The sequence below is a fragment of the Etheostoma spectabile genome, chromosome 13 (genome assembly GCF_008692095.1).
Source record: "Etheostoma spectabile isolate EspeVRDwgs_2016 chromosome 13, UIUC_Espe_1.0, whole genome shotgun sequence".
NCBI lineage: Eukaryota > Metazoa > Chordata > Actinopteri > Perciformes > Percidae > Etheostoma > Etheostoma spectabile.
The window spans coordinates 4,353,348-4,366,008 of NC_045745.1; the positions used below are offsets into that span (position 1 = coordinate 4,353,348).

General features: G+C 39.6%; 1 protein-coding gene across 3 annotated transcripts in view; it reads left to right on the forward strand.

Annotated features, from left to right (window-relative positions):
- The window catches only part of ncor1 (nuclear receptor corepressor 1), a 58,257-nt gene that overhangs the window by 13,644 nt on the left and 31,952 nt on the right, over positions 1–12,661 (forward strand). For all 3 annotated transcript variants that reach the window (XM_032533831.1, XM_032533833.1, XM_032533834.1), the window contains exons 10-14: positions 2,608–2,780; positions 3,367–3,457; positions 3,734–3,912; positions 4,095–4,149; positions 4,622–4,723. In XM_032533831.1, coding sequence (XP_032389722.1) covers positions 2,608–2,780; positions 3,367–3,457; positions 3,734–3,912; positions 4,095–4,149; positions 4,622–4,723 — 600 coding nt within the window. The remainder of the gene's footprint in view (positions 1–2,607; positions 2,781–3,366; positions 3,458–3,733; positions 3,913–4,094; positions 4,150–4,621; positions 4,724–12,661) is intronic.

Consider the following 12,661-nt stretch of genomic DNA (forward strand, 5'->3'; position numbering starts at 1 on the left):
AGTGCAGTTTTTCTAGTTTAAAAATTTGCATTTTTGTGTCTCACACATTTAAAGAGCGAGCACAGTTTTAATAATACACATGTAATTTAACTGCATACTTTTGCTCTCAATGTCCAAACAAGTTCTTAGACAAATCTCCGGACCTTTAGTGCGGATTTTACATAATTCCCAAAATAAGAAAACTAAGTGTCTCTGTAGTGAGAGTGAGACATGTAGAAATTGTGTGCTGCAGTTAAACGATTAACTACTCTTAAAGTGCTCATATTATGCTAATTTTCAGGTTCATAATTGTATTTACAGGTTGCACCAGAATAGGTTTATGCGGTTTAACTTTCAGAAAACACCATATTTTTGTCGTACTGCACATTGCCGCTTTTCTGTTCACGCTGTGTGTTGAGCTGTATGTTTTACCTACAGAGTGAGGCATCTCACTTCTGTACCATCTTTGATGGGAGTCGCACATGCGCAGTAAGTACTGCTAGCTTGTCAGTTGCACAGCATCATAGATATATACAATGGTGCTCATAAGTTTATGAACCCATGCTAAAGTTGACTAAAAAGAGGAATAATTACAAATTAATTTTAAGGCCTTCATTAGAAAATTTGGAAAAATCCGACCTTTATGGACACCTATTTTCTTGTGAAAAAATACTGTATTGTGACTAAATAAATGTTCTTCCTTTAAATACAGGGGGCATAAGTATACACCCCCCTATGTTAAATTCCCATAGAGGCACATTTTTATTATTAAAGGCCAGTTATTTCATGGATCAGGATACTATGCGTGCTGATAAAGTTCCCTTGGCCGTTGGAACTAAAATAGCCCCCCCCCCCCCCCCCCCCAATCATCACATACACTTCATCATACCTAGAGATAGGCATGGTGTACTTTCCATAAAATCATCTCAGTGCAAATCAGACCAGCTATTAGGCTAACTGAAATAAAACCAAAATATTCCTCTTTTTAGTCAACTTTAGCATGTGTTCATAAACTTATGAGCAGCACTGTATCTATGGCAGAGCATGAGGGAGTGCCATGCTAGCAGCTTGCGTGTGTTACAAATTGACGCTCGTTTGTCACGGAAGTAAAGGCTGGGCTACGACAGACCTGTTTGGAGCAGTTTGTGGACTGTGTTTTCTGTTGGAGATGGTAAGTCTCTTTGGGGGGGGGGGGGACTTTGTGCTATTTCACTTTGTACACCTATGACATGCACAAAAAGATATATAACACAATAAAGAAAAAGGGTGAAAAGCCAAAAAGCATAACTTGAGCACTTTAAGAGTTTACTGCCTTGCTCTGTGAGGCTGCACTTGAGCTAAATATTAACGTTGTCAGCATGCCAACATGCTCACTGTGACAATGGTGATGTTTAGCAATTATAGTGTTTATATATGTTTCATAATGTTTTAGTGCATTAGCATGCTCACATTTGCTAATTAGCACTAAAAGCAGAGTACAGCTAAGAGTAATGTTTTGCAGGTATTTGGAAAGTATTGGACCAATTCAAATTTCGACCTTATCCGACGAGATTCCCAAAGTTATTACAATTTATCCAGGGGGGGACTCAAACAACCAACCAAGTCAGTAGGCCTTTCTCTGGCAACCGTGAGCGTCTACAAATACTTCAGTCTCAACCAAAGTGGTGGAACGTCTGACCGACATTGCCATCACAAATAATGCGTTGATGTATTTACAGTACAGGAAATGCCTTGGTTTCCTGTTTGGTGAAAAGTATTGTATGGGCCAACATCTGATTTTTACATGCAGTATAATAATAAGTATTGTCACATCGAAGAATAGCTCTGAGAAATAAGCCGGCCAAATCTGTCTTATCAGCGATTAAAATTTAATTTACCGTAAATTTTCTGAATCACCCCATGTTAAAAACACAAGCTATTTTTTGAATTGCAGTGGCTCAGTGAGTCCCACATTTCTCTGCCTGTTCCCTGTCAGGGTCAGACAGACCTTTTGGACTCTGAACAATGGCAGAGTGCACATGGCCTCATGCCAACAGGAAGGTGAATTGTTTGTCCCTGGCTGCAGTGGAAAAGGAGGCTGCATTGTCCTCCCACTACTGGAATCTGACCAAATCTTCACTAAATATTTTAGCTCTAATATTCCTTTTGATGTAAGTTTTTGGATACAGTAAAAGTATAAATTTAGCAGGAAAAAAGCATCGTTTTTGCCCTTTCTCCTGTAGAATTATAGTTGACCAGATCAATTGTAGATAAATCTACCTGTACAGAACGTGTGTGCGCTGATTGAAAAGTAAGCCTTTGTAACAAAATTGCAACGAGCTTTTGAAAACTATTTCTAAACCGAATAGCTGCTTCAGAAAACGCTGTGCCCGGGTCAGGGCACTGAATTAGGAATAAGTGTGTGAAAGACAGACCCAAAACAAAACAAACACAGCCAGTTCCCGAACAGCATGTTCTCTCTCAGCTCTTATGCGTCCCACTAGTTGTGTTTATTTTTTATTCATGTTCTCTTTAAAAGATAATTTCACGGACATGTCTATTTCAAAGATAAAACATGCACTATTTTGGCTCTAACTATAGTAATTGATACCCACTCCTGATATAGCGTTATCCATGCTGTGTACACAGGAACAGAAGATCTGCCAGCGCTACGACCAGCTGATGGAAGCGTGGGAAAAAAAGGTGGAGCGAATGGAGAACAACCCCAGACGCAAAGCCAAGGAGAGCAGAACACGGGAGTACTATGAGAGGCAGTTCCCTGAGATCCGCAAGCAGAGAGAGCAGCAGGAGCGCTTCCAGAGGTAACAGTCTTCACCGGCGACTGGTCAACATGGCATTATACAGATGTTTTGGTACAATTTGTGTTTTGCTACATTGATAATGTTGACGAAAACCTGTAGCCGCAACCAGACATTAATTATCTCCTTCATTTTTAAGACGTCTGTTCAGCTATTGCCTAAATAGAGGACACTAGGTGCTGTGCTGTGGCCTACTTTTGGCAGATACACTGTCTGTCTGGGTGCCTCTGGGAAGGGTGGGAGACTGAACTCTAAAGTAAAGAGTTTGCATTTCAGCACTGTTTATGCAGTGTGCTAGACTATGATGGAGGAAGCAAGTAATAACTGGTCACAGAGACTCGTATTACTCCAATTGGTACACTGATCCTTTTAGTTAACAGAGCTTTGAAAGTTCCCAAAAAACGTTGCCTGTCGCTCATATTAATTTCACTATCTTCAGTTGGAAAAAACAACTTTAAAAAGTCACGGGACCTTGGAAATTGTATTTCCTCTGAAAACGAATGTAACACAAGTTACACACACAGTTAAAGTAGCATTTAAAATACTATTGTAACATTTGTAACCCACTATTTCCCTTTTTTATCCTTAGGGTTGGACAAAGAGGAACGGGCCTTTCTGCAACAATAGCAAGAAGCGAGCATGAGATTTCTGAAATCATAGATGGTCTTTCTGAACAGGAGGTAGGTATTAAGTGGAGTGCCTTTTTTAAATATATTACAGGGTAGATGCGAAAGCACATACCTAGATGACAACACCCTGAACAGAAGTGTCACAGTTTGTGTTTTTTAAAATGGAGGAAGCCCCAGTAGCGTTACACTTACATCATCTTGAAAACATTTAATCTACAAAAGTCACGAAGGCAGTGAATGGATTTCCATAAGCAGGTGGTTTACTGAACAAGGGAGACTGTCTCTATTGGAGTAACTGTGACCACTTTCCCTGATCATGTTCCACAGAACAATGAAAAACAGATGAGACAGCTGTCAGTCATCCCTCCCATGATGTACGACTCTGAGCAGCGGCGAGTGAAGTTTATCAACATGAACGGCCTGTTGGATGACCCAATGAAGGTGTACAAAGCCAGGCAGTTCATGAATGTTTGGACCGAACACGAAAAAGAGATCTTTAAGGAGAAGTAAGCTGTTTTTATTTTGTTGTCTGGGTCACCATTTGTCCTGTCTGAAGTAAAGATATGGTTTATAGACCTCAATGCCACATTGGGCTATATTTCTGACTTTGGCATATTACAGAATTTCCCTTCGGGGATCAATAAAGTATTTCTGATTTTGATTAATAACGACTGGCATTACCTTCTAGGTTTATCCAACACCCCAAGAACTTTGGCCTTATTGCCTCCTATCTGGAGAGAAAGGTAAACTACTGCTTGTATTTCACATGTGCCCAGTTTTGGAGTGTATAGCAGGATATCATTGATAGTTTTTTTGTGTGGTAAAGACCAACTTTCCCAAAGTCAGAAACCCAATACTCTATTGGAATTCAAGACTTTAAAGGTCCTTGTGATTACTTTCTCATGGTTAAAAATAAACCTTTCAGTGTTGTTATTGACTACTACAGGCTGGAGTGAAGTTTTTTGCATTGATTCTAAGACCCTTAAAAAGAAAGTGATGTGTTTTTCCTTTTTGTTAAAAATAAACAATGTTTAAAACTCCATATAAGTACAGTAATCCTTTGTCGTCGTACACATACCAACTCCAAATCTTACATCTTGATGGTGACAAACTTTGCCAGACCTATAAAAAAACAAAAAACAAGTAAATGCTTCAATGTGCTGCCTCCAGTTTCAGTACCATGTGTTCATGATAGCATGGCGTTTCTTGTTTCAGTGTGTCGCTGACTGTGTCCTTTACTACTACCTGACCAAGAAGAACCATAACTACAAGACGCTGGTGAGGCGAAACTATGGAAGACGGAGAGGAAGGAACCAGGTAAGTTTGAGACTTTAATAAATATCTGTTTACAGTTTGCTCCTCGTTTGGTCGACAAGATGCTGGCCATTTCCTCCATGTCTCCATGGCAATAAAGATGAAGATGTCTAAGTTAAATTCAAAGTTAAAATACTTGAACTGTGTCTTTGTCTTCAATCTGACCAAACCTTTTAGAGAAACACGTGTTTACAGGACGTTTGCAATAGAAACAACTCTGTGGGTGTGTTTGATTTCACATGCTGAATTGCAGCATTGTGTTTGTCTTTTGCCACACCTGTTTCATGTGTCCCCGTCAGACCATGACAGCACATTTAGTGTAGGACAGGTACATGCCTACCGCATAGATCACACATGCGCCACACCTTTCTGTGGAATTAAGTGCTAATGATTTGCCTGCTGTCTCGCTGGCACTATGAATGGAGTTGAGTAAGTGAAATTGAAAGCTGAGTTGGTAGTGCCCACCTTTTCTTGAAATTATACCCGGGTCAGTCATGGAAAACTTGCAAAAGTCATGGAATTTCAAAATCTCATTTTCCAAGCTGGGAAAAGTCATGGAATACTTCAAATTCCTTAACAGTTTTTGGAAAAAGTCATGGAATTTTTGTTGCGTGTAATGAGTTAATTGTTACAGTAATAATCTCTGAGGATGACTTTCCTTGTAATGTAACATAGCGCTGAATTTATTTTCTGTAGCTGTTGACGTACCGTCTATGCGTACCATTTTGTTTTCCTGCGTGTTCCGTCTCTCCCTCCATGTATGCCAGCTAGCTGAAATTAGGCATTAATAGAGTTTGAATCCGATATATGATATTTAAATAATGCAGGCAAGTGTTTTTATTGTACACTCTAGAGAGCCGTGAAATATTAGGTAATGTGCAGGCTATATACTTATGTTGCCGCATTGTTTCTCAGACTTGCACCCAGAAATGAGTTATAATTAAATTAATAATACACTAATATTACAATCGGTTCTATCGTCCCCCATGCTTGAAAGCCAGTGCCAGACTGATAGAAGGGCTCATAAAGTTTTTTTGTTTTATTTAAAAACAAGTTGCTGTTTTTATTTTCATACAGTAAATAAAGTGTACTATAACGTTCTATTTGTGTTATACATTCTGAATGGTCATAGGATTTTTGTTTATGGGTCCTTAAAAAGTCATGGAGTGGTTTAGAAATGTTGTACCTTTGAAAATATGCAAGCAAGCTACCTTATTGTGACATGGCTTCAGTTTGACTTGCTTGTTTGTCAATTCTCCAAAAGATACTGTACATCAGCATTATTTGTAAAATATACAATATACTGTATATACTTCACCAAATACAGTCAAATGTATATTACTTAGAGGAACTAAATTAATAAACACCACATGCTGTAGCTCCCAGTAAATTATCTTTTGGCAAAGTTTTCAAAATGATAGGAAGTTGAACCAAGTCTTCCACTGTGCAGTTTGAGATGTCCTGTATAGAGGATAAACTAGCAGCCAAGCTGATTATTTTCTCCATTTAGAAAATAATTTGCACATTGAGGCTTTAAAGAAAGGTCACTCCAGTGACTCTAAGCTTGATACTGTGACAAATCCATCTTTACGGAGCCACATGTAGCAGAGATAGCAATAGAATCAAGCTCATTTTCTCCATCAAGAAAATAATTATTAGTTACAGCTCTTTCAATTTTCAAATCCAATAAAACACACACATAATTATGATATACTGTGTTCAACTCCGATAGACACACATTCAGCATATATTCCAAACACAGAAGGCCCGGCCAGGGCAGGGGTAACATTCAGAGCGTAGGAAAAGCAGTAAGTACATAATATTTATATGTTATTTGATATAGAAGAAGCTGGATTCATTTTAAGAAATGGCCATCTGTTTGACCCTATTGTTCTCTCTGCTGCTTGTGGCTCTATAAAGATTTATTTGCAACAGCACAGAGACAAACTGGAGCAGCCTTTTGCTTTAAAGCCTTAGTGTGATATTACTGTCAAACCTGAAATGGGAATTTTGTAAATGCTTAAGTGATGGCTATGAAGATATGTTGTTATAAACAGATGGTTCTTTTGGTCTTTATTGAAATGTTAAGGCTTCATATAATTGTTGCACCAAAATCCAGTACAAAAAGATGCGCCATCTCACAACCCTGTGTTGGCGGACATGAAATATTGATTTCACTCATTCTGATGGATGTTTTCTCCTTGCTGGGCTTTTTCCCTACTTCACTGATGCCACAGGCGTTCTGTCTCTGTGTTGAGTGCATCTGCCGTGTAGCCCAGTGGATTGGTTGTGGACTGTTTTCATATGGGAGGTGGTGGAGATCGCATAAGTTCATGACTACATCTTGAACACAAAAATTGTTTTTCCAGACTGACCCAACTTGTGCTTCACCTCGGTCCTACTTAGCATTTTCATTTTTGCATCATTCATAGCATTGACCCACCAGCGGTTGAGAGAGAGCACTTGTTGATTTTTGAGATATAGAGCAATTATGGAAAGTAATTGTGGAAAAATGTCTTTCTGTATTGGCAGCTTGTGAGAAAAAGCTATCTCTGTGCATTTGGAGTACACTGTCCTTTCATATGGTGGAACATTCAACCACTGTTTGTGCTTGCAGTGCTACAGCATACAAACAGAGCCAGAACAACATTAAACTAATTGGCTTTGTTGTTGCACGTACTTTTCCTTTCCTGGAAGTTTTTATCATCAGGTACTTGATCATAGTGGGATAATCAGAAAGGGGATTGTTAGTCCAACACCGAGACCATTCATCTCAGATTTTTTAACCCTGATGAATGTGAGGTTGGCGATGTTCACGCAAGAGCCTGTTCAGCATCTGTAGCACACGACTTCTTATGGATGCCCCAGTCATTAAATGTGGAGTTCTACAATATTGTTTTTACACAAATTGTAGGACGCATTCAACACACAAAAGCCTAATTTTCATCGTGTGTCACTTTAATTTAAAAGCGAGTGTGAGATGATCTCTATCATCGTCTTGTTATTGAAGTAAGTTGCTTATAAATGGCCGCAGTGCTTTTAAAAAAAACTATTCTGGTTGTTGAGAATGTCGTGAACTGTGACTGTGTTGTTTTACTCTTTGCCTTAAAGCACATCGAGATGTAGATTTCCAAGTTACTGGTGTGAATTAGCAAACGCAGTTTTCCGTGTGTAGAGTGAGTCATTAGAGAGGGAAGGAAGAGGACGGAGTAAGCAAGACAAGAGCTCTGGAATGTAGGGCGAATGGGTGAAACGGAGTGAAAAAAAACAAACCCTGAGCGAGATAGTCAGCGCTGGCCGTTTATACGCCGTGTGTGTGTACGCGTGTGTGTGTGTGTGTGCGTGCGCCGTTTTTTTCGTTTTCCATTTCCTCTTTCTTTCTATGGGGAGTGAGTGAGAGAAAAAAAAAGAAGCACCCCTCTCTGAAAGAGCCGAGTTGGTACAGCCCAGCCATCTGACAGGCCCAACAACTCACTGTGCTGCTGTGAGTGCCAATCAAAGAGGAGTGCTCGACGGGGATTACCTTGAGTGACCCTGCATAGATTAGTGCGTGCATGTGAGATGGACAATTCTTTGGGCGGCTTAAGCGGCCTGATGACACGCTTTCCTGGAATATGTGCGGCGGTGCCGTGGCCCGGCAGCCCTTCTAAGGAGCTCTGCTATGGTGGTGTTCTGCCCCTCTGCTGCTACTGTTACCGCCGCTATGGAAGTACTGGAGGCTAAAGTCACTTTTACAACACGAGTTCGCTGTGGCTCACAGCCGAGCAAAGGGGGTTTTATGACCAGCAAATGAGCTTGCAGGTATGTCTCGAGCTTTGAAACCACAGAGTTCGCTGTTTTCTTTTTTTTTAGGTGATACCAAACTCCCCGAGTTTGTTTCCCTTGTTTCGCTTTTGCCTGTGTCATATTTTCTATTGCTCTGATGCTCGAGCAGTTCGCTTCTCAGCCTGGAAATGTACTTGAGGTTTTCCTAGGACACGTGCAACACGACATGGGTTTTTAATTTAACAGTCACGTCAGGACTATGTGAAATGCATTTACATGTGTATTAGTGCCATGGGCTGTGGACTTTTGAGCGGAGAATACTTGGGGATTGTTTTTCAATGTCCTATTTTAATGCATGTGAGTGGACTGGGCATTAGACACACTGGCGAGGTTATAACATTTCTTGAGCAAATGTACTTTAACCTTGGACGTATATGTCCCTATGTCAACAGAATTTTAACAAGTATCTGATCTAAATTAATATTTCGACTCAGCTAGTGAACATAAAAGAAATACAACAGCCCCTCCTTTCTCCCCCCCCCCCCCCCCCCCCTCCCTTCTTCACTGGTTATTTTCAAAAGTAGAAGTTGTCCCTTGACTACTTGGTCGTGTCAGGGGGTCTTCTTGCCCATAATGCTCTGCTCTGGCAGAAAACACAGCTTGCAGCTGCATCTATAAATAAAGTTTTCCACAGTCAACACTTGTTTATTGATGCAGCTCTACTAGTGTTAATAGACTGTTTATAGGCCGCTATATTTCCGAACAAGCTGCAGTCCAGTGTGGCATTTTATGATCTTCTGTAATTGATATTTATTGTTTAGATTGTCTAATGTTCATATACTTTGGAGGTGCAGTCACTCAGTGATTATGTCAGGGTTTCCCCCAGTGTATTGCAGGCCCGGTGGCCCACTGGGAATAATCTTTGAAATGTATTTTTCAGATGTTTTTTTTAAAAACTTTAGTCACAGTGGGGCAGCTTGGTTAGAAACTTAGATGTGGTCATATTTTTAAATCTCCAGTTAGCTTGTAGGACCCTATGGAATCTGTCTTCCATGATTATTACAGGTTACTACAGAAATTTTAGAGCCGTCAGTCTGTAACTGGCCTGAGCCGGGCTTGTAGAAGAAAAATAAAGTTTTAGTAATGGTGTAGTAGTGTTGGAACCCTTTTTAATTATATTTTAAAGATGTGGCTATTCTAAGTTGGCAGTCTTGTCAATGTTTACAAATTGATTTCTTTATAAAGCAGACACATTGCGGAGCTCTAAAGCAGACATGTATCCTGATTAAAAAAAATAAAAAAAAAAGTGCTAATAAGCCATTTCAGGAGAACCAAATGAAAATGTGAAACATAGAGTATGTACAAGGGGCCAGGCCAGGAATTACAGATTTTATTACAATGCTGCAAAAGAGCCAGTTTTATTATACAGATCCCCAAAATTAGTTCTGATGTACAAAAACCCTGCGCTACAGGCCAAATTTACTTGATTATCTCATTCATCAGCAGAGCAAGTCCGGAGCATGCATTTGTGGTAAAATGCCAGAAGAATGCAAAATAAACAGAAGCAATTATAAAAACAAATGTGAGTAATTTGCTGTTGTCAGTGCAACAATTTATTAGTTTTACTCAATTAAGCTGGTAGTGGTTTTGACAATTTAAAGTGGTAAAATGTTTAATCTATGATTATGTTACCAAGATTATATAACTGTTCTGGTAAAATAGTAGAGAGATATCTTCTCTTCTTATCTTCAATATTTTTACATTATGGTGGTTAGTGTATATATGTTGCTCCATAAGGGCAAAATGTTCATTGGGAGCGTGATTATTGATTGCCTGGCAATAAAGTTTTATAAAGCAATCATTGGTTTGTTGAACTGATCGTGAGCAGATTTTCCCTCCCAGAGCTCCCAGTAACCAGGGTAACTGTGGCAAAGGCTAGATATTTTTTACCTTTCATTTTGACAATAAACTGTTCCACCATGGTCACTCAGGAAGTAATATTACCGTCAACTGGATGGTGCATTTTATCCAAAATGAATTTAAGCTGTGAACTACTGCTGTTTAAATGTATTTGTTTTACATTTGTTTCCTGTTATCTTACCTTTTCCTCCTCTTTATGTCTTCTGTTACTTGAATGTTTGAAGATACATTTATGAGTAATTGTGTAGGCATTATCTGTAATGAATGGCAATGATAGAGAGGCCATGCATGTTAATTACTTAGATTTTTCATTTCCTTTACCTGCAGCGAAATAACTTAAAGCGAGAATGAGGGAGATTCCTCTGGTGGCCTAAGTTCTGAGGTAGGAAAGGGAAGATTGACTTGTGGTTCTGTCATTTCCTAAATCAAACAGCACTTGTGAATCAGCAAAAGAGGGGAGAAATTAAAACTCTCCAAATATTCGAGCAAGGTCAGGAAAGAGCTTCATTTAAAAAACACTGAAGAACCACAGAACCACAGGGCCTCCTTGACTTCGGAGAACATCTGTGTAGAGGCTCTTTACGCAGTGTGGTACAAGATGCAGGAATGTCATGGCTCTCTGGCCACCTCCAAGGCAAACATGCATGCGCTCCCTGACCCAACCAGAAGAGCATCTCACTGAAGCACATGTATGGCAAAGTTAGCTGATCAAAAACAGCCTGATCTCTGAAACTGTGGAAAAAAAAACAAACATGCTTTGCAGATTACTGCAGGCAGGAGTTGAAGTCCCAATCCTAGTTTGATGTGGTCCTCTCTGCATACATTAACCTGCAGTCTGAGCTCTAAGTCTGCAGGGCTTTCTTTAAAGAATTTTACAGTGCAGCTGCATCGTTATACTGTGCTGGAGAACCCTCGCACCACTTGTTACTTTGAATACTCACCTATGCTATTTTAGCATGTGATATTCTAAATACTGGTTAACACACTTTTGAAGTACTGTAAATGGCACCATCATATCTAAAAATTCTAGCCCCCAGATTGGCATCATCAAAAGTAAATGCAAAAGTAGCCTGTAAGCAAACGTCTTGACAAAAAACCCCAGCAATGACATCCACCATGAATCATATTTTTCCAGTGTTGTCTTTAATTGATTAAAAATACATGAAGGGAGGGCTGTGTTCTGTGTAATTTTCTTTCCAATACAGTAGATTTGATTTTTGGAGTCACGTAGTTCCCCTCCTAGAAGACAAAATCCCTCTGATTATTAGATGTCTTTGGTCAGAGCTGGCGAGAGCAGCCACTAATTCAAACTGCTGTGACAGTTGCTTACTGGCTGTTTCGGTGGAGAACTTCTTTATCAGACCTTACTGTGTGATACGGCAGACAGACCCCCTTGTGTGCAGAACCACATTGTTGCAAAATAAACAGGCAGCCACAACCCTGTTTTATGTTGTGGTTGCCGTACCCCTGTCTTCCCTCTCTTCAATCTCTTCGCCTCAATTCATATCTCTTGCCTTTACCATTGAGAGAAGCACATTCCTTGGCCCCATCTGGTACCAGCATGGTATGTTTGGCTTGGCACATTCAGACTTGTTCCAGGCATGGGGAAAGCATTTTGTGTTTACCGCACCAGCATTGATGATAAAGAATGTTGCTCTGTCCTTGATCACTCTGTCGGACCTGTTTTTTGAAATTCACATTTGAATGTTTTCACTCGACTCTTGTTTTCACTTTCAACCCCTAACCTTTTTAAATTTAAAATACTAACATCATCCTCTCTTCTACATTTTGTATTCCTTGTAGGGCCGTATTACATTCATAATGAGTGTCGTGGTCAAGCCCCTTTCTCTCTTTGAAGGATTTACTCTGACAAAGAACACTTACGAATTCAGCTCCAGATTTCTTAACTTTTGAATTAAAGCAGACAAATTTCATTTCAATTAAATTTTATTTATAGTATCAAATCTTAACACAAGTACTCAAGACACTTTACAGATAGAGTAGGTCTAGACCACACTATAATTTACAAAGCTTCAACAATTCTTGTCATTAAGTTACATTAAAATAAAAAAGAATTTCCAACTAATGCTTTAATGTTGGTTCTGCTTTTGAGCTTGATTGGGAATAGTAACCATGTGCCAGAGGTCAGCCAGTAAGATTCAAGAAGAGGAAAAAATAATATGATAGGCTGCATTGTCCCAGGGTTCGGATTGGGGAGGTGAAGGGGACTCGATCTTTTGAGAATGATATATATTC